This window comes from Aquarana catesbeiana, linkage group LG07, assembly GCF_042186555.1.
Source record: "Aquarana catesbeiana isolate 2022-GZ linkage group LG07, ASM4218655v1, whole genome shotgun sequence".
NCBI lineage: Eukaryota > Metazoa > Chordata > Amphibia > Anura > Ranidae > Aquarana > Aquarana catesbeiana.
Window position 1 is genome coordinate 264,775,889 of NC_133330.1, and position 22,069 is coordinate 264,797,957.

General features: G+C 41.7%; 1 protein-coding gene across 8 annotated transcripts in view; it reads left to right on the forward strand.

The window, feature by feature from the left end:
* AGL (amylo-alpha-1,6-glucosidase and 4-alpha-glucanotransferase) overlaps positions 1 to 22,069 on the forward strand; it is a 204,577-nt gene that overhangs the window by 125,577 nt on the left and 56,931 nt on the right. For 6 of the 8 annotated variants that reach the window (XM_073593290.1, XM_073593288.1, XM_073593289.1 and 3 more), the window contains 5 exons: positions 708 to 805; positions 3,318 to 3,457; positions 8,011 to 8,198; positions 16,890 to 17,013; positions 19,718 to 19,881. In XM_073593290.1, the coding sequence (XP_073449391.1) occupies positions 708 to 805; positions 3,318 to 3,457; positions 8,011 to 8,198; positions 16,890 to 17,013; positions 19,718 to 19,881 (714 nt within the window). Of the gene's footprint in view, positions 1 to 707; positions 806 to 3,317; positions 3,458 to 8,010; positions 8,199 to 15,736; positions 15,861 to 16,889; positions 17,014 to 19,717; positions 19,882 to 22,069 lie in introns of all 8 variants that reach the window. The other 2 variants (XM_073593292.1, XM_073593294.1) reach the window with 1 other exon arrangement.

Sequence of the window (22,069 nt, forward strand, 5' to 3'; positions counted from 1 at the left end):
TGCTGGTGTTATTAAAGCGGAGTTCCACCCATAAAATTAACTTTTCATTATTTAGCAGCATTAAACCTAATAAACAACATTTGGATTTTTTTTTTTTTTTACTCAAGTTTTGATGTCTGTTGCTAAGGAGTGCCTTGGAATCTGCATCTTCCTCTTCCTGGCGCCTGACGTCATTTCCCTTGGCAACATCAGAAGTGTACGGCGCTGCGCCGTACATACTGCGCATGCGCGAGAACGGGCGGTGCATGCTGGTCACTCAGCTGCACCAGAGCCCAGAAGATAGTGCTTGTGGGCTTCACATGCCCACAAGCAAGATGGAAAGTGCCAAGAACAAGGAATATAACATATCTTGCTCAATTAAATCGGCAATCGGGGAGCGATTTAAAAAAGAAACATGAGTGCTATTCATCCAAAAAAAAAAAAAATGTTCACAGTTGGAACTCCGCTTTAAGTGCTAGGAATTTGGTAACTCAAAAATAAACCAAAAAACTGTTATCCAGTATAAAAGTGCACATACGGGGAGAAGACCCTGCCAGTCCTCTATCTCTGTATACTTCTTTGAAGAATCTAGCAATATTATGACATATGATGATGTTGCCAAATAACACTGTTGGTATTCAGTATCACATATCACAGCTTGATGAATCAGGCACAGAATTTTCATGCCATATACTGCAGTATCTCAGTAATATCTTTTCTTTATTTAGGCCGTAAACTGCCTTTTGGGCACCGTGACTTATGAGCGTCTAGCAAATAATGGCCCAAAGCTTGGAGTCATAACAAAGAAGGATCCTATAGTCACCAGGTAAACAGTCCTTTAAAGGGTAACTCCACTTTTGTAGGAAAACAAAATCAGCAAATAAAAAAAACTAAAATAATATAGCATATACAATGCTTTGTGTGAAATTTTGAATAATTGAATGTTAAAATCATGTCTAAAGGGATACAGACCCAGTAGCGCTCCTCATTAGAGCCCTGCACGTGCAGCAGGTGTCTGATAATTATACTACAACTCCCATACAGACTCACTCACTCAGCCTTTTCTTCAGAATAACAAAAGGTGGGAATCTAAAACAAAGTTTGTTAAAATCCTCCCAATGTACATAGATCACTCAGAGCGGAATGTTTTTTTTTTTCTTTTTCTCAACAAAAATTTAGTTGCTCTTTACATTTTTTTTTTTGGGGGGGGGGTGTAAACATAACCATATATTCACACATTAAGAATCTGGTATTACATTTAGTATAATTCATAACATAGTAACATATATCTGTCAAGTTCAAGTATATAAACGATATTACCAAAAGTATTGGGACGCCTGCCTTTACAAGCACATGAACTTTAATGGTATCCCAGTCTTCGTCTGTAGGGTTCAATATTGATTTGGCCCACCCTTTGCAGCTATAACAGCTTCATCTCTTATGGGAAGGCTGTCCACAAGGTTTACGAGTGTGTCTATGGGAATGTTTGACTATTCTTCAAGCAGCGCATTTTTAAGGTCAGGCACTGATGTGGACGAGAAGGCCTGGCTCGCAGTCGCCACTCAAGTTCTATCAGGTTGAGGTCAGGACTCTGTGCAGGCCAGTCAAGTTCCTCCACCCCAGACTCGCTCAATCGGATTGAGTCCTGACCTAAATCCGATAGGACAACTTTGGGAGGAATTAGAGCGGAGTATGCAAGCCAGCCCTTCTCGTCCACATCAGTGCCTGACCTCACAAATGCTCTTCTGGAAGAATAGTCAAACATTCCCATAGACACATTCCTAAACCTTGTGGCGAGCCTTCCCAGAAGAGTTGAAGCTGTTATAGCTGCAAAGGGTGGGCCAACTCCATATTGAACCCTATGGGCTAAGAATGGGATGCCATTAAAGTTCATGTGTGTGTAAAGGCAGGCGTTGCAATACTTTTGGTAATATAGTGTATACAGTATATACTGCACATCCTCTGAACACTTAGGGGTTGGTTTACTAAAGGCAAATAAACTGTGCACTTTGCAAAGTTTGCACTCTGCAAGTGTAGTTGCTCCTGAGCTTAGTAAATGAGGTAAAGTTTCACTTTACAAAGAATACCCAATCACGTGCAAGGTAAATTAAAAAAAACAGCATTTGTGTTTGCACATGATTGGATGATGGAAGTCAGCAGAGCTTCTGCTCATTTACTGAGCTCTGGAGCAGCTGCACTTTGCAAGGTGAACAGTCTATTTGCCTTTAGTAAATTAACCCCAGTATGTAAAAGATTAGGACATAATGTTGTATTTGCTTTTATTTCATGACAGAAATTTTTTTTTAGAACAAAGCTTTTATTTCCTTGTATTTTCTTTTGTCTTTGTTATAGTTTGTACCGAACAAAGTAGCTGTAAAACACAGTATGTTTTCAGTCAATGCAAATTTTTATGAGAAAGTACAGAAAGAGTGTAAAATTACAAATTCGGGGATGATTTACTAAAATTGGAGAGTGCAAAATCTGGTGCAGCTGTGCATGGTAGCCAGTCATTTTCTAACCAGCTTGCTCAATCAATATTTGACAAAAAAAAAAAAAACTGGAAGCTGATTGGTTTCTATGGAGAGCTGCACCAGATTTTGCACTCCTAGTAAATCAACCCCACAGTATATCATCATACTACACTATACAGAATAAATCATAGAACAGGATTCCATATTATTTCCGATACTACTATCCTTAGCACATGGGAAAGACGATGGTTACAGTCTTCGCTCCCAGCAGCTAAATATTAATTGCAATGGCTCTGAATCCACGGCATTCCCTGAAACATCTGCTATATAATTCGTTATTTGTCTCCAGAATGTTAAGATCGGGGAACAGGACCAAGGACATTGGGCGTTGCAACTTGTTCCCCACATTTAGGGCAGGAACTCATGTCATTCATACCCCATCATCTAAAATGAAAAGATAAACAAGCCCTATGCAGGATTTTACACTGCGGGGTTGAATTACTAAAACTGGAGAGTGCAAAATCTGGTGCAGCTGTGCATGGTAGCCAATCGGCTTCTAACTTCAGCTTGTTCAATAAAGCTTTGACAAAAAAAACCTGGAAGCTGATTTCTATGCAGAGCTGCATCAGATTTTGCATTCCCCAGTTATAGTAAATCAACCCCTGTGTTTCCCTCCAGGATTCATTGGTAATGACCTTGTGTATAATACAATATTCAGTCAATAGCTTGCTGACTATATACTCCATTGGGAAATCAGACCCCCATTTTGATACATTAGATTTTTCTAATGTGAATGCACTGAGATTATTTAGGGAAAGGAAAGGTATATAGTAGATATATGGAAACACATATTGTTATTGTTTGCAGATACTTCACTTTCCCGTTTGGAAAAATGTCTTTGGAAGAGGAGGAACCACTAATGCACCAGCAAGACAAAGCATGCTACTTCATGGCTCACAATGGCTGGGTGATGGGCGATGACCCTCTGAGAAACTTTGCTGGACCAGGTACTTGGCATCATCTTCTAGAGTAAATCAGACTTGTGCAGTTTATACTGTTTTAATTCAAGTCCCAGGTCTGCAGATTTACCAAATTTTGCTTGACTATATAGTCTATAGCCACAAGGTTGATATATTTTAGCATCAGCCAATCTCCAAATTGTCAGATTCGAATGGTTATGTGGTATTGTCCACATGGATGATTACATGTAGTACTGGAGCCTGTGTACTTGTATATTCAGCACAGGGTTATGTGCAGCTAAGCAGTCCTCATGAGCTCTCACCAGGCAAGTACTCCAGAAAACACAAAGTTGACAGGTAGCTGGTCTGGTTCATGTAACATGGGTATATCAGGTAGAGAAGAACACTGGACTCTCTAGCATTGCAAAACATTATTTAATTCATTATTACAGTTTATAATTGTTATAAGTAAAAAGATGGGAATGCTGTCATCTGAAAGGCTCCAATCCATATAATGCATTTTAAACAAATACCTTCCTCCATACAGTTGCTGCAAAGGGGTCAGTTTAGCATATAGATAATAAACTCTCCATGTGGTCTAATATGAATACAAGGATAATGTGTAGAATGCTTGATATGCAGCAAAAGGAAACGTCTCTTGTTGTATAAAGTGAAGCACTTATCTAAGGTTACATGCACAGGAGCGGTTTGGCCTGTCAGCATCAAATCCCTGTGTTTTCAGGCACCCAAGATTCACAGGTGCACCATCCAGCCCTGCTGACAGGAGCCTGTCTAAGGGCCCTTTCACACTGGGGCGGGGGCGGCGTCGGCGGTAAAGCACCGCTATTGTAAGCGGCGCTTTACCGTTGGTATTCGGCCGCTAGCGGGGCAGTTTTACCCCCCGCTAGCGGCTAAGAAAGGGTTAAAAACCACTGCAAAGCGCCTCTGCGGAGGCACTTTGCCGGCGGTATAGCCGCGCTGTCCCATTGATTTCAATGGGCAGGAGCAGTATACACTCCGCTCCTTCACCGCTCTGAAGATGCTGCTAGCAGGACTTTTTTTCCCGTCCTGCTAGCGCACCGCTCCAGTGTGAAAGCCCCGAGGGCTTTCACACTGGAGAGACAGCAGTGGCACTTTTGGGTCGGTTTGCAGGCGCTATTATTAGCACAATAGCGCCTGCAAACTGCTCCAGTGTAAAAGGGCCCTAAATATATGACAGGCTAAATTACACTGTTATGGGACACTGTACTAAGTGGTACTTATGGTTGGGGCCATATGCGTTCAGAGACATATGCCCCAAATGCAGAAATTCTATGTTTGGGGCAGAAAGCCCCAAAAGCATCAGGATTTGATACTGATGGGCCAAACTACCCCTGTGCATAAGGCCTAAGGTCTGATTCACACTTAATGCATTTTTTAGTGCGTTTTCAGTTTTGCAGAAACACAATACAGTCCATTTAACATGGTTTCATGTTCACATCTGCACATTTTATAGAAAAGGCCAGGGACTTTTTCTGGTTTTTGGTTCCATAGACTTCAATGGATCAAATATGTGTATTGAAAAACGCAAAAGCAACTGCAATATGCAAACTGCAACCTGCATAGGTGTGAACCAGGCCTAAAAGTATACACATTTTCCTCTGATCTCACTGGGATCTCTGGAACTGGGTGCCTTCTTGACTTCTGAGCAGAGTGAAACTTTGATGGAACTCTCTTCTTTCCTTGTAATCCTCGTAATTGTAAATTCAAGCAGATTACAATGTCTAGAGTTTCCATTGTGTATACAGAACTTTCTGCTACCTCAGCCCTTGCTATGTTGTTTGGCAGAATAGTTCTGATAAGAAAATAAAAAACTTTCAGTAGATGCATTTCATTATTACTCATAATTACAGAGTAGAAAGTGGGTTGAGAGGAGTCCTAAACACTCTACATCGGGTGATCAGCATGCAGATTGCTTCCAAAATTCAGGCATCCCAGAGAACACAGAGAAGGTTTTATAAGAAGATAAGCTTTAGGAGCCTGCTCTGGGATCATTTAGATTTCTTACGGTGGGTCTGCTTTGCTGTGTACCTGTAGTACATGTTAGCACACTTCAGTTTTATCAAAATGTTTTAAATGTATATGAAAAAAGGAATTATAATCTTCATTACAATCAAAACTGAAAATAGTTCCAGTTGCTGCTTATCCATTTAATGCTTTTCCTTCATGTTGCATATTGTCAACTCATGTAGGCAAGTTTAACTGATCTTAGAAATATATGAGCAGCCATACAGTATAAAATGTGTTGTAAAACTAGAGTGCCTTAAGTCATAAAATATTATTATACGGTAGGATTACTTTCATGTATACTGTGTTTAGGTGCCTCTGAATAATGTTCACAAATAGCACTTTGGTAGATTTCACTTTCTGGAAGCATGTACTGCATGCTAGCCAATGCCATGCTGTAGAACTGTGCTGCTTTGGCCAGCCGGTAATGTGAGAGGTGATAGGGTCATTGACAGGCCACTTTTGTAATGTAATAGAGTTCTGATTTTTATGACCCAGATATGCTGAACACACAGAAATGCTAAACGTCTTAATGCGTAAATATATATAAAAAATCAGATAACTGTTAGCTTAGAAAAAGATTAATGAAGTAAACCTTTATCCTCCTTTTCAGTTATGTTTTTAGATATGACTCGGAATGGTCTGTTAAAGAAACCAGCTTGTTATCAATGTGTAAAGTTTTAAAAAAAACTATATATGAGAACAAATTTGCTCATTGCGTGCTAGGATTTGGCTTCCTGTTTTGCAGAGTAGTGCACAATGATTGTGATTTACTACTCCTTCTCACAATGCAAAGCTATGAGTGGACCAACTGATCGAGTAGATTTCACTCCCTGTCTGGCTAATCTCATAAATGAGGCAAATAAATTGCTCAACTCAAGGATGCATGTTAATGAAGGAACCGAGTTCTCCCTGCTCGCTGTGCCCCTTCCTGCATGTATTTTGATTTACGCTATTCTTAAATACCTTTAAAATCAAATTCTTTGCAAAGTTCGAGTGGCTGTCATTCTTCCTTCAAACTATTCAGTGTTGGCTAGTCAGAAGGGTAAAGCCTCGTACACACGGTACGATTGTTGGCAGGGGATTGTCTGTTGACAGACTGTCCTAAAATCTTACCATTAGTACGCTCCTTTTGACAATTGTTGTCCAACTTTCGGCCAACAAATGTTGGATGACAGGCTAGTAAATTTTTGGAGGACAACAGTTTGACGTCAGGTATGGTCAGTACAAAAATCCGTCACACAAAAGTCGAAAGTACAAACACGCATGCTCGGAATCAATTCTCACCAAACGCGAAATTGGCAGAAGGGGCCCAAAGGGTGGCGCTCAAGAGCTGAAATTCCTCGTAGTACATCACTACGTTCACGTTTGTGGCACTACGTTCGCGTTTGTGGCACAAAGGGTGGCGCTCAAGAGCTGAAATTCCTCGTAGTACATCACTACGTTCGTGTTTGTGGCATGACAATTGTGTACAGTTAGTATGCAAGACAAGATCCTGGCACATGCCTTTTTGACAAAAATCAGACGCTCAGTTGGCCAACAATCGTACCATGTGTACGAGGCTTAAAACAGCAAGCGGGCATCATAAAGCAGAGATGTACACCAATCTGGGACAACATATCCCAGGACACATTGCACCTGTCTCAGTAGTAGGGACAGGCGGATGTTGTAGTGACACAACTTTTATTGTAAGCATGACAGGGCTCATCAGAATTATATACTGCAGTTAGTAAAGCCCGCTCATTACAGTGCTGGATATCATGTAGACTGAAGTTAAAAAATGCAGAGTAGGTAGGAAGCATGCGTTAGGGAAGAAAGGTAAATGTACAAAAGAGCTTTGCTATTATGCAGCCAGGATGGGAAGAATTATTTAGGATCATCCAGTGGGGTGAGGCTAGATTTTTGCTTTGATATAATAGTAAAAATGTGAATTTGCAAGCATTTAAAGAAGATCTGTCAGTATAAATTCTATTTTACAGTTCTCTCCCCTATGGGACAACATACATGTAATACTATCCTGTGTTTCCAAGTGCTCTCTGACCTTAATTATGAGGTCTGACTTGCCCCCCTCTGCTCCTGATGTGGCCAATCTAACAACAGCCATGAAGGAGACGGCTGATTCATAGCTGCAGCTTCTCTCAGTTGTGAGCACATTCCTGAGACAAGAAACAACAAGTAGAATTTGTCTCAGGAAAGTACGCATATCGGAGACAAGCTACAGCTATAAATCGGCTATCTCCTTCATGGCTGTGTTCGGATCCGCCTCAGCAGGAGGGGAGGGGGGTTTGTCAGTCTTCATAACTAGGGTTAGAAAGCATCTAGCAACATGAAGTCAGAACTGTAAAATTACAATGATAGAACCTCTTTACAATATTAAAGTCATATCAAAATGATTGTAGTAATATCACAAAAGATATGCTTATTAAAAATATATATTTTAATTTTAAAGAGTAAATCTTTCAGATGTACATTTTAAATCAGCTAACCTTAGTTTTTAAATACATCTTACACATTGTAGGAAGCTACAGTTTATCCTTTCTATCTCACTTTTTCAGATTCCAATGTATACCTGCGCAGAGAACTGATCTGCTGGGGGGACAGTGTAAAGCTGAGGTATGGCGACAAGCCCTCGGACTGTCCTTATCTGTGGGAACATATGAAGAAGTATACAGAGATCACTGCTAAGTATTTTCATGGAGTGCGCCTTGACAACTGCCACTCCACCCCAATTCACGTGGCAGAGGTAAGTAACTTCATAACACTTTCTGATCAAATATTGAGTGATGACTGCTTTTTGTAGGTGTTCTACATCTTGTCCAGGTATGAAAAGAAAAACTTGAGGTGTCATTCAGTGATGTAGTTCAGGGAATAGTAATGTGTACTTCAAACTGTGGTGGCAAAAGAATATATTTAAGTTGGAGTGGAACTCCAGTTAAAACTTTTATTTCTTCTGGATACAGTAGAGAAAAGTTAGAACCTCTGTCTAGTTTTTATTGTTGTCTAGGTCCTCCTTGGGGGGGGGGGGGGTTCTACTAACTGTTAGCAGGAGAGAAAGTGAGGGGATGTAATTAATGGGGCTACTGAGTAGATAGTAAATTTAAAAAGTTAAGTAATGAAAGAGGTTCTAAATCCCACTCTAAAAAAAAAGTTTTTCTTGCTATTGTCTCATTTTACTTTCTGTCTAGTTGTAGTTAAACATAAAAACCTGACATTGGGGTTGATTTACTAAAACTGGAGAGTGCAAAATGTGGTGCAGCTCTACATAGAAACCAATCAGTTTCTAACTTCAGCTTGTTCAATTAAGCTTTGACAAAAAAAACTGGAGGCTGATTGGTTACTATGCAGAGGTGCTCCAGATTTTGCACTCTCCGGGTTTATAAAATCAACCCCACAGTGTGGTAAAAGGACAGCATCATTTTATGTTGGTGAAAGAGAGCTTGTTTAACCCCTTAAAACTGCTTGTACGCACATATGTGGCAACGAGGCAGTGGGCTTTCAAGCTGAGTTGCCCTGTATGTGCGTACAGCCGGCATTCCTGTTCTCTGCACTCAATTGACGCCCTACAGCACCGTGACATTGACAGCTCCTGGTCAGTGTTTACTAACAGGGGCCAGTGGGACAAGTGAGCCAAAAGGGAAGCCAAGTAATGCCTTGGGCATTGCAAAGGGCTGACTCCAGCTGGCTGGAAATGCTTAAAGTGTATGGAATCCCTAATCTGTTTTCAGTATTTTTGACATTATGTACACAGTTTTATTCAGCAAATCGTTCTCGAGAATATGTTCCAAAGGTTTTCTGCCTGGAGATACTAGGCTGAAAACACTAAACCATTACCTTGCAATTAGAAGCAAAATTGTCAGTTTACCGTGTGAGCTCCTTCAGTTGGCTGTTGGGTTGCCTATCTAATAGACTTCATGGCAGCCCAGCAAAAAAACTAAAAGTAATATTAAGGCTTTGATTTTTTTATATTAAAATTGGGGATCGACCGATATTGTTTTTTTGGTGCCGATACGATACCGATATTTCGACCACCTCTCCTGCCGATAGCCATATTTTTGGCCGATATTTTGTACATTTAAAAAAAAAAAATATTTTTTTACACTGTCATTTTACATTTGTATGTTTTTAATCACTGTTATTGCAGTCACATGGAATGTAAACATCCCTTGTAACAGTAATAGGCATTGACAGGTACTCTTTATGAAGAGCTTGGGGGTCTATAAGACCTCAAACCCCTTGTTTGCACTTCAAAGTATTCAAAACGTCAAGATTGGCGTTTTTGAATACTTTGTTTTTTAAAACTGGCGCCTTTAAGATGCCATTAATCCGGGAAGTGATGTCTTGACATTGCTTTCGGATTACTAGATCTGAGACCCGAATGAAGCATCGGCTTTGTTCCAGACTTCGGCAAGCCGGCGGACGCGTTGCTCAGGCCTCCCAGTGGGAGGGGAGAGCCCGGGCGAGTGGCGGAAGGCGGCGGGGGGGGGGGCGTCTCCTCCCGTTGCTTGTAATAACAGCCGAGCGGCTTCTGAGTCGCATTGGTTGTTATTACAATAAAGCCGACCGTCTCCTCTAAACAACATTACCGGGGTGATGCATGCAGCTGCATGCATCACCACGGTAAAACCCCTTGAAACAATATCGGTAATATCGGTCTAGTTTCAGACCAATACCGATTTTTCAGAAAATGCTGATATCGGCCTTCCCGATAATCGTTCCATCCCTAATTAAAATAACAAACATGTTATACTTACCTACTCTGTACAATGTATTGCACAGAGCAGCCCCGATCCTCCTCTTCTCACCGGCGCTCCTGGCTCCACCTTTTGAGCAAGTGTCCCCATAGAAAGCCCCCATAGAAAGCCGCTTTCTATGGGGGCACTAATATGGGCTCGCTTCCAAGCTGCCCTGTCTGCATCTATTGACACAGACAAGGCAGCTCAGTCCCAGGTAAAGGGAGCAGGTGGCTCCCTTGTCACAGAACTTGATTGACAGCAGCGGGAGCTAATGGCTACTACTATCAATCTGCCCAATGAAAAGGGAGAAAGCGGAGAGAGCCTCTGCTCTTGTGCACATTGCTGGATCAAGATCCGGCTCAGGTAAGTATAAGGGGGGAGCTTGGCGGATCCTCTGTCAGAAAAGGTCAAACACAAGGCCTGCGGGCTGAATCCGGCCCTCCAGATCATTTCATAGGGCCCTTGCACCTCTCCTGCAGCTGCAGGAGAGCTCCAGCCCTCCTCTGGCCCTCCTCCAGACCCTTACTTTCTGCTTTCAAGCAATGCATCCAGCTTCTTCCCAGCAGTAGCATAAGGAAAGGGGGGGCACTGTGATGTTAGGGAGAGTGGGCAGCTCAACTTCTGATGGTGGGGTGGCTCTTGACTTCTAATGTAAGGGGAGGGGATGCGCTGGACATCTAATCTTACAGATACAACCGGCCCTTTTGAGGGCAATCATAATGCTGTTGCTGCCCATGATGAAATTGAGTTTGACACCCCTGCATTAAGGTAAAAGATCTTCAGCCTTTACAATCCTTTGAAGGAGCACACAGCAGGCTGACAACGCTTTTGCTGGTTGAAAGGCAGAGGCTTAGCATTGCCAGCATGCAACAGGAAGTGCTCTTAGTGGCAGGATCTCCAGCTAGAAAAACTTTGAAACAAATTCACAAAATATCATTTGTTTAGAAAACTGTATTCAGTGTGGCATGATACTACACATACTGAAAATGGATTTTAGGTTAACATACTTGTCTATTAGACACATACATAAGATCTCTGTAAATAACAATATATATATTGTATTGTAGGACATTCATTATCCATATGTACTTTTGTTGCTAACGATACTTAACTTTCTTTATCGTACACCACGGAACACAGAGCCACAGGTGATGGACACTGGCACACCCTAGACAGGAAGTTTAGCTCCCTATATAACCCCTCCCCTTACTGGGAGTACCTCAGTTTTTTCGCCAGTGTCTTAGGTGTTGGTCATGAGTAAAGATGTGCTAGGCTGAGCTCCACTGGAATATTCCTTTGCTGGAGCAAGCTATGCAACCGGATTCATTCAAATAAAAACAAAAAACGTGCGCTCATAATCAGTGTAAAAAAGAAACTTTTATTGAAGCAATCCCAATCAATACAAATAATTCAAGGAAATAAATGTGCAAGACGTATCGTGTTAAAGCGATCCATATCAATACAATTAAAATAAAATACTTGAAACAGACATAGGTCAAAGTGCTGTCGATAAATGATATATAGTGAAATGTGTGCTGGTGTGCTTAAAACCATATATCAATGAACTACTTGGAACTTCCCGCACTGAATAAGTTGTTACATAAACCAGTCCTCAAGTATAAAAAAGCTTCTCAGCCGTAAAAGGAAAGGAGGTAGTCCATAGAATGGATGACAGAAAGAAAAGTTCCATAGGTAGATAACCGCTTCATAAAGGCAGGAGGGAGACATCCACGATCCATCAGGTCAAAAGCCACACAGATAAATGGAGAAGGAGGGAGTGTGTAGACAAAACCCTCACAGAATCCAAAGATATTAGAAGATGGACCCTTACCCTCAATGGTGGACCTCCCTTCTGCGAGGTCTTACGTGCAGGCAGACTTAGCCCTCTGCGGGGACTTTGGGTAGATGGTATCCGAATCCGCTGATGTACCGTGCGTCTCCGACCTGGCGTGAACCAACTCGTCCACCTGAGCACGCCATCAACTGGTTGTATGCTAAGGTAGAGTTTCTTGATGTGTTGTGGCCTGTACATAGATAAACTCTACAAGTTTCACCATAAATATCACTTCCTCAGGATATTTGATGAATAGTTAAAAACATAAATATGCTAGCGCCCATCAAGGTAACAGAGATCAATGCTATCCGGCAGGATGTGAGCCCCAAGGCGGATGTGGAGACCAAGACATGGCAAGGATTAGAGGTTCTCAAGAATGAGTCAGGCAGACTCAAACATAACTCCTTGTCTTTGACTCTTCAATGATCTCTCATTCAAAGTGTCTTTTTAGGCTGAATTGAATGGTACCCGGGCCTCGTGTTGGAAGAAACAAGGTTTTGCCTGTAACGCTTCTCTTTTTAGAGATCTGGACCCCAGGATCCAGTGCTTGGTTATTTCAGCCAAATTTCCTGGGTGGGTGCTTTACGGGTCCAGGGGTGTAGATCCTCCGATAAAAAGGGGCCCCGGTCCCTGAAGTTTTTTTTACACGGAGCCCACCGTGAGTGGTGAAGATTGGGTCTGTCTGGTTTACCACAGAACCCTGCAGCTGGATAAGGTAAGTGGAGGTTCCTAAGGAATTTTCTAATTCTCATGGGTTTTCTCCTTTAATTAAAGCTTTGTCATGCCTAAAGTTGCCACCGGGGGCTGTCAAGAGCACATACCTGATTCCATGCTTGTCAGTCTCGCTCTGTGTCATTACAAGCTGCACGCTTCCTCCAGCCCAAGCCCCAGGTAAGATGTTGGAAGGGGGCTTTTCTTTTAGAATCCCCCACCTGGACTGGTTTTTCTTCTCTCCAGGAGGCCGAGGGAGCATTGGTCAGTCGGCGGTATGCCGTGCCGCCACCGCTGTAGTACGGCGGTTTTCTCCAGAAGCTCTCCTCCTGTCCTCCACCCCAGCCCAACCCAAAAGTGATCATGGTGGTCCCCATGGAAGAGCAAGGGTTGGGGTTTTATTCAAAGCTTTTCACGGTGCCCATACCAAATGGAGATGTCAGACCCATTCTAGATCTCAAAAAATCTAAATCAGTTCCTGAAAATTTGCTCTTTTCGTGTGGAATCAATCCGATCAGTAGTCTCCATCCTACAAGGAGAAAAACTTCTGGCATCAATCGTCATCAAGGATGCATACCTGCATGTACCTATCTTCCCCGCTTATCAGAAATATCTGCGTTTCGAAGTGGAAAACCTTCATTTTCAGTTTGTAGCTCTGCCTTTTGGTCTAGCTACTGCACATCGGGTGTTTACAAAGGTCCTGGCCCTTCCTCTGGCCAGATTAAGGGCCCAAGGTATAACGATTATAGCTTACCTAGACGACCTGCTCTTGATAGATCGGTCAGTAGCCCGCTTAGACCAAAGCATGGTCACCACAGTCAACTACCTGGAATACCTAGGTTGGGTCCTCAACCTAGAGAAATTTTCTTTAAAGCCAGTAAGGGTAAACCATATCCTAACCTTGGCAGAAAAGCATGTGCTGTGCATATTGGCAATCTTCATTCCAGGGGTAGAGAATTGGCAGGCAGACTTCTTAAGTTGCCAGCAGTTGTTTCCAGGAGAATGGTCTCTTCACCCCGACATCTTCCGGGCTATATGCTAAAGATGGGGGATCCCGGACGTAGATCTGTTTGCGTCCAGGTTCAACAACAAAGTCAGCAGCTTTGTGTCAAGAACAAGGGATCCACTCGCATATGGAACAGATGCGTTGGTGACTGTGGGATCAGTTCTCACTGATTTATGCATTCCCTCCTATTCTGCTGCTACCCCGACTTCGAGATGAAGCTGACCTTGAATACTATCAAAGGTCAGATCTCGGCCTTATCAGTATTGTTTCAACGACCACTTGCTTCGCATTCTCTGGTCTGTAGCTATATACAGGGGGTAACACGGCTTAATCCACCGGTTAGGTCACCCCTGAGCCCTTGGGATTTGAATTTAGTTCTGTTGGCATTACAGAAGCAGCCTTTTGAGCCGATACGACATATTCCCTTTTGACAAGGAAGCTAATTTTTCTGGTGGCCATATCTTCTGCAAGAAGGGTATCAGAATTGGCTGCCCTTTCTTGTAAAGAGCAATACTTAATCATTCACAAGGCTAGAGTAGTATTGCGTCCTCATCCTAGTTTTTTGCCGAAAGTGATCTCAGGTTTTCATCTAAACCAGGATATTGTTCTACCTTCATTTTTTCCAGAACCCTGTTCTACCGAAGAAAAGTCACTGCATTCTCTGGATGTAGTGAGAGCAGTCAAAATCTATTTGGAAGCGACTGCTCAGATTCGGAAAACAGATGCTTTGTTTGTGTTGCCTGAAGGTCCTAGGAAAGGACAGGCAAATCTACTATTGCTAAGTGGATTTGGCAAGTAATTATTCAAGCTTATGGTTTGAGGAGGAAAGTTCCACCTTTTCAAATCAAAGCACACTCTACCAGGGCTGTTAGTGCTTCGTGGACAGTGCACCCCCAAGCCTCCATGGCTCAAATCTGCAAGGCCGCAACTTGGTCTTCAGTCCATACATTTACCAGATTGTATCAGGTTGATGTAAGAAAACATGAGGATATCGCCTTTGGGCGCAGTGTGCTGCAGGCAGCAGTATAGGTCCTCAGGTCTGATTGTACTTTACTTTTGTTTGTGTCTCCCTTCTCTCAGATATCATTGCTCTGGGACATCCCATACAGTAATTACTGTGACTCTGTGTCCCGTGATGTATGATAAAGAAAATAGGATTTTTATAACAGCTTACCTGTAAAATCCTTTTCTCGGAGTACATCACGGGACACAGAGGTCCCTCTCCTCTTTCTGATTATATGTGTACTGCTTTGCTATAAAACTGAGGTACTCCCAGTAAGGGGAGGGGTTATATGGGGAGCTAAACTTCCTGTCTAGGGTGTGCCAGTGTCCATCACCTAAAGGTGCCTATATAACCCATACAGTAATTACTGTGGCTCTGTGTCCCATGATGTACTCCAAGAAAAGGATTTTACAGGTAAGCTGTTATAAAAAAATTCTATTTTTTCACATACATTTACCTGCCAGCTTTATGGCCTGGCAGTGGGAGGTAATGATAATTCTTTGTCAAGTGATTGTTTTTGTGTGTTTAAATTTTTCCTAAAAGTTAGAAAAAAAAATTGCCACGCACCTTTTTTTTTTTTTTTTTTTTTTATAATATCAGTGTATAGTGGTTGATTTATTAAAGGCAGATAAACGGTACTTTGCTTAGTGAATGTTGGGAAGCTTCACTTTGTAAGGACTACCCAATAAGGTGCAATGGACATAAAAAACAAAATCTGTATTTTTGATTGCGATGATTGGAGGATGGAAATTAACAGAGCTTCACCACATTTATATTAAGCTCAGCAGAAAATGAGAGCAACTGCACTTGAAAAGTGCACAGTCTTTTTGCATTTAGTAAATCAACCCCATAGTATCATTTGTGCTTTGATACCCTAGTCATGCTAGGAGGGTACATGACTTAGTACTATATAAATATATTATATAGATTGTAAGTCTATGGTGTGTACAGCTATATGAGAAACAATATTACACCCGGCACTTTGTATCTGTAGGAAATGCTGGCCGTAGCCCGGTCAGTGAGGCCCAATCTGTATGTGATTGCTGAGCTGTTCACAGGCAGTGAATATATCGACAATGTGTTTGTCAACCGCCTGGGGATAACCAGCCTCATTCGAGGTATCTGCTTCGTGAAGCTGCTCTAATGTACTTTAATGCTGCAGACAAATACTAAACACTACCATGTTTTTCTCTCTCCCTCTTAACTCCTTCCATCTTAATTTCTCCATCTTTCCTTCCTGAATGAAACTTTCTGCTCTGCACCCTTTGCATGTGTTTCGGCTTCATTCTCTGCTCTGAACACCTCCCCCACTCCATTTATCTCCTTCATTTCTCTAATTACCTTTTATTTTATATTTCTTTGTCACATCCTACCTCCCCATACTTATCTTTGTTACTTTTTTATTGCTTCTTCTTCATCATCTTTCTTGCTAAGTCATCTTACTCTCTTATATTTATTTGTGGCCTCTCTGGGTTGTTCTTGTTTTTTTCTTTACTCTTGTAATTTTGTTTCCTACACCTTTCCCCATCTCTTTTTCTAACCACTTGTGCTTTTTACTCCCCATCTCCTGGTTTCCTCTGCTCTGCGCTGTCTTCTCCTTTTTATCTTCCTAACTGTCTATTCTTTCTTTATTTCTCTCTCTCTCTCGCTCTTTTTTTCTCTCTTTTTCTTTCTTTTTTTCTCATTCTTTCTTTTTGTTTCTCTTTTCTTTCTTTTTTTTTTTCTTTCTCCATCTCTTGGTTTCCTCTGCTCTGCGCTCTCTTCTCCTTTTATCTTTCTTTCTTTCTTTCTTTCTTTCTTTCTTTCTTTCTTTCTTTCTTTCTTTCTTTCTTTCTTTCTTTCTTTCTTTCTTTCTTTCTTTCTTTCTTTCTCCATCTCTTGGTTTCCTCTGCTCTGTGCTCTCTTCTCCTTTTTATTTTCCTAACTGCCTTTTTTCTTTTTTTCTTACTCTTTCTTTTTCTTTCTCTCTTTTTTCTTGTACATTCTACATCCCATCCCTTGGTTTTCTCTGCTCTGTTCTGTTGTCTCCTCCTTCTCTCTTTCTAACCACTTGTACTTTTTACTTCTCATCTCCTGGTTTCTTTCTGCTCTATGCTGTCTTTCCTCTCCTTGTGTCTCCTGCTCTCCCTTGGCTGTGCTGTTTGTAGTACTTGCTGGATGCTGCGAGGAAGTTGCGTCCGGACTTGTATGTGGTGGCTGAACTGTTCACTGGGAGTGAGGAGTTGGACAATGTATTTGTCACTAGGCTGGGCATAAGTTCCCTCATAAGAGGTAGGCGCTTTTTTTTTGCATGTATTAACTCTGCAGCAACTCCTGCTTTTCTAACAGGATAATGATAACTGGAAATGTACTGTATGCATATTCAACACACATTTGCCTTTGCATATCCTCATACAGTATACAGCATATTTTACATTAAATGACTAATCTCCAGCCAAACAATTTTTTTTTTTGTTTTGTATAAAGGGGTGAAGGGTTAGAACCTATGTTAGGTTTTTATTAGTGTTCCTGTTGGAGAGTTTTACCCTAACTACCTGTCCCAAAAAAAGTTGTCACAAGGACAGGAAGTAATGGGATATCTCTGTAGTGGGAACAGTGACAACAACAAAAGCACATTTATCTAATAGATTGGGGAAGGGTTAGACAGATATATTTGTCAGGTTATTATTTTTACCTATGTATTCCTGTCCAGGGGACACTTGCACCCTTTAATTATTTCTAATTATTTCTTGATTACTTCTACTGGTGTCACCAGTGATGACATGGATGGCACCAAAATCTTTGATACAAGTTCCAACCCTTTCATTTTCTATCAAAAACTAAAAAAACTATTTGGCTGGAGTTGGGCTTTATGCATATATATATATATATATAAAACAACTATAAATGAAAGTTATGTATATATTTGTATCTTCTATTTGTGTTTTATCATTTTAAGTTCCTGTGTTTGGATTGGGGGCAACAGTGTTATTTTATGAAGCATACACTATAGTCTTGAACATTACCCAATGACATATATTCACTTAAATACGTGCACTGACATTTCCACATCCTTAAAGCGGTAGCAAACTGCAGCAAAAAACAGAGGTTAAGTCATAATATGCTAGTATGCACTGCATACTAGCACATTATGACAGACTTACCTGAAAATGAAGACCTCCAGCGGCACGCTGTCACCACTGTAGGCCTTTTCTATATTCACCCCATCTGTCTTCCAGGTTTGAGGGTTTCAGGGGTATGAATGGCCGAGCTGCGATGACTTTACTCCTGTGCATGCGTGCAGGAGTCATTGTTTACGGCACAGGGCTCTGAAAGAAAGGTGCGGGCATGCCGTTCCTGCAGAGCGCATGTACCGGTGACATCACTGGCTGGTTCTAAAGTAAAAGAAGCAAAAAAAAGTCCAAGTAAAACCAAATGGTAGAAAGCAGTTTATATAGAGATGCATGTCTCATAGAACAGTAACTTGATAGAAGGAAAATAAAGCATCAGTCCAAAATCGATTTGTAAAATTTGGCCGCTCACCTCTAACAATGACCAAAAGGTCAAACAAGGCTCATCAGATAGCGAATGGGGAATCCTGCTGGTGGATCTGCGGAGACATTCAGGTCCCAAGCAAAGACGAAATGCAGCATGGAATCTTAACACCAACACATCCTCCGCTCACCACTGGGTAGTTCCATTTATAGAGAAAAGCTTGCTCCAAAAAATGAATACTTCTTGTGTAGATGGCACTCACAGAAAACAAAAAACAACCATAGTGCAATATTGCCAGATAAAGTAAAACTTGTTTAATAAAAAAAAAAAACTGCTTAAATCAGGTAAAAACAAAATCCGCAATATAAAATGGGAGTAGTAACACACTCGCCTCCTCACCACGCTTCCGTAATAGGCACCGGAAATTACCTATGTCACAAGGCTCTACCCAGTGACTTTTGCATCACTGCTCACATGACTTCCTCAGTAATGAAAAATGACAACAATAAATATTAATTAAAAAAATCAATAATCAATGCATTCACTTTTTACTTCATGCCTTTTACTTTCTCCTTTTTTGTGCTTTTTTCTTCCTGAAGACTGATCTTTTTGACCCCTTTCACACTGAGCCACCCCGGGTGTCAGCTGTAAAGCGGCGCTATTTTTAGCGTCGCTTTACTGTCGTTTTAGCTGCGCTATTCGGTCGCTAGCGGGGCGATTTTAACCTCCACTAGTGGCCGAACAGGGGTTAAATCCGCCCGCAAAACGCAGCTGCTGTGGCGCTTTGCCGGCTATATAGCAGCGCCGCCCCATTGTTTTCAATGGGCAGGGGCACTTTAGGAGCGGTGAGTTCACCGCACCTAATGCGCTCCAAAGAAGCTGCTGGCAGGACTTTTTCTGACGCCCTGCCAGCGCACCGCTCCAGTGTGAAAGCCCTCGGGCTTTCACACAGGAGTGAATGGAGCCGCTGTTTCAGGGCGCTTTGCAGGCGCTATTTTTAATGCTATAACGTCTGCAAAGCGCCTCAGTGTAAAAGGGGTCTTAATCTCTATCACACATGCCAGTTTCTTTTTCCCCCTTCACGACTAATGATGCACATAAAAACAATTGTCCTGCTCATCTTCCCCACCTCTGTGACCAAGTCCGGTAGGCAGGGCGAAACATGTCAAGGGGCATGTCTGGAGCAGCACTGGCAGAGGCCATACAAAGCCATATCCACATCTGAAGCACTGGGTTGGTTTGAGCGGCGTCTTATCCCACATATGGACACCTGTTATCCTCCAACTTTGAGTGGCGCTCCAAGTGTATACGTGATCACATTAAAGAGATTTGGTTACACTATCACAAGTGCTAAAATTTTGTTAAATTCATTGATATTTATTATAAATTCAACATAGTATTAAAAAATGTATTACATAGTCTTGTGTTACACCTAGTATTACAATGTGATAGATAAAAGATTATGTTAGAATTATATCTGTGCTTTCATGCATTCAATCAGAGGCCATGAGTGCGTACAACAGCCACGAAGAAGGACGACTTGTGTATCGCTATGGTGGAGAGCCTGTGGGATCTTTCGTACAGCCCTGCCTGAGGCCGCTGTTTCCGGGAATTGCTCATGCACTATTTATGGATGTTACACATGACAATGAAAGTCCAATAGCAGTAAGAACATTTTTACAAATCAAGGAGTCATGATAAGCCAATCTATAATGTACAGATAGATGCTCAAAGAGGATTTCCATTTTATTCAGAAATTCCTTCTTCTGATCTCATTTATGCAGTCATTTAATGGGGTCATCTTCTCTTAAAGCAGAGTTCCACCCATAATTTAATCTTTATCTCAATCTGTACATTCGTGCAAGTTTAACAACATTTGGCTATCTCTTTTTTGCTTACTTTCTGTAGCTTGTTGCTAGGATGTCTCCTGTATTCTGCCTCCTTCGGGGCCACGACAATGTACGTCATTCTCTGCAGCACTTATGCTCCTGGGAGATGTGTGTCATCGTTCCCAAGAGTCAGTGGACATCGCCACAGGATTGCTTCGTGTTATTTCCAAACAGGAAGTGGCGCGATGAAAGGCGGATCTAAGCGCCAGATTGATTGCGTACCTTTGTTGCCATAACAATGGGGCTGGCACTTCCTCCATCGCCACCCATTGTGATGGCAACCAGACACAATGCCTGTACTACGCCCTGTATAGAATGCGCATGTGCGAGATCGGGAGGTGTATGCTGGATAGCCAACAGCACCTTATCACGGAACAGAGTCCTAGTGGGCTTCACAAGCCCACAATCAAGATGGAAGCACTCAGGAAGCAGAAAACACAGGTAAGTAAATTAAAAAAAAAGATGTACTTAAACTGCGAATTTATTAATAACATGTTTTAGAGTATCTTTTTCATTCCAACAGAACAGATGACAAAAAAAATACAATATATCACAAAAGTGAGTACACCCCTCACGTTTTTGTAAATATTTTATTATATCTTTTCATGTGACAAAACTGAAAAAATTACACTTTGCTAAAATGTAAAGTAGTGAGTGTACAGCTTGTATAACAGTGTAAATTTGCTGTCCACTCAAAATAACTCAACACACAACCATTAATGTCTAAACCGCTGGCAACAAAAGTGAGTACACCCCTAAGTGAAAATGTCCAAATTGGGCCCAATTAGCCATTTTCCCTCCCCGGTGTCATGTGACTCTATAGTGTTACAAGGACTCAGGTGTGAATGGGGAGCAGGTGTGTCAAATTTGGTGTTATCGCTCTCACTCTCTCATACTGGTCACTGAAAGTTCAACTTGGCACCTCATGGCAAAGAACTCTCTCAGGATCTGAAAAAACTCTTGTTGCCAGCGTTTTAGACATTAATGGCTGTGTGTTGAGTTATTTTGAGTGGACAGCAAATTTACACTGTCATACAAGTTGTACACTCACTACTTTATATTGTAGCAACGTGTAATTTCTTCAGTGTTGTCACATGAAAAGATATATAATAAAATATTTACAAAAATGTGAGGGGTGTACTCACTTTTGTGAGATACTGTATGTGACGAAAACGTCCCACACTCCGCTTGAGTGCTTCCGTCAGCACACTGCTTCCTCCAGTCTGGAACTTCAGACATCAGATATTGCAGCCCATATATTGTAAGAATCAGGCGAGACTAGCTCAGTTACAAAACTGCAACATGGAACTGTTTATTGAAATACAGGTACACAGAGATATTCAAACTTCTCCATAGTATACTGTCCAATCAACAGGGAGAGCTGTTGGAGGAATTCGCCCTCTCCCCTCTCACAGCTAATATACATACACATCCCATAATACCCAAGGCAGACAGACACAATAGAACAGTGGCATACAGCCACACCCCAAACGACACAGAGCATATATATATATATATATATATATATATATATATATATATATATATATATATATATATATACATACATACAGCATTTCAGTGTGGTTGTACAGTGATACAGTGATTAGTACAGATCAGACTGGGGTTCTCGGTCACCCTGTGCCCCTATTAGAGACACAGGGTGACTTAGACATAGGAGGTGCATGGGGAGCTGAAACAAGGGTTTCCCAACCTCCCCAAGGGATTCTGGGTTCCACGGGCCCCCCCGCCCAAAGTGACTACTGTCACACTGTATGTGGCGGAACTCCGCTTTAAAGCTTCATGTTTGTCAAGGTGTGAAGCTGCATCACTTGCAGTACCACTTGCTAGCAAAATCTGGTATTGCTGCTCAACCCTTCAGAAATATTAGTGCTCTGTAAGTATAAGTATATTGGAGTGGTCAGAACTTCAGACTTTAAGAAGGGATACGGGATATTTTGTGT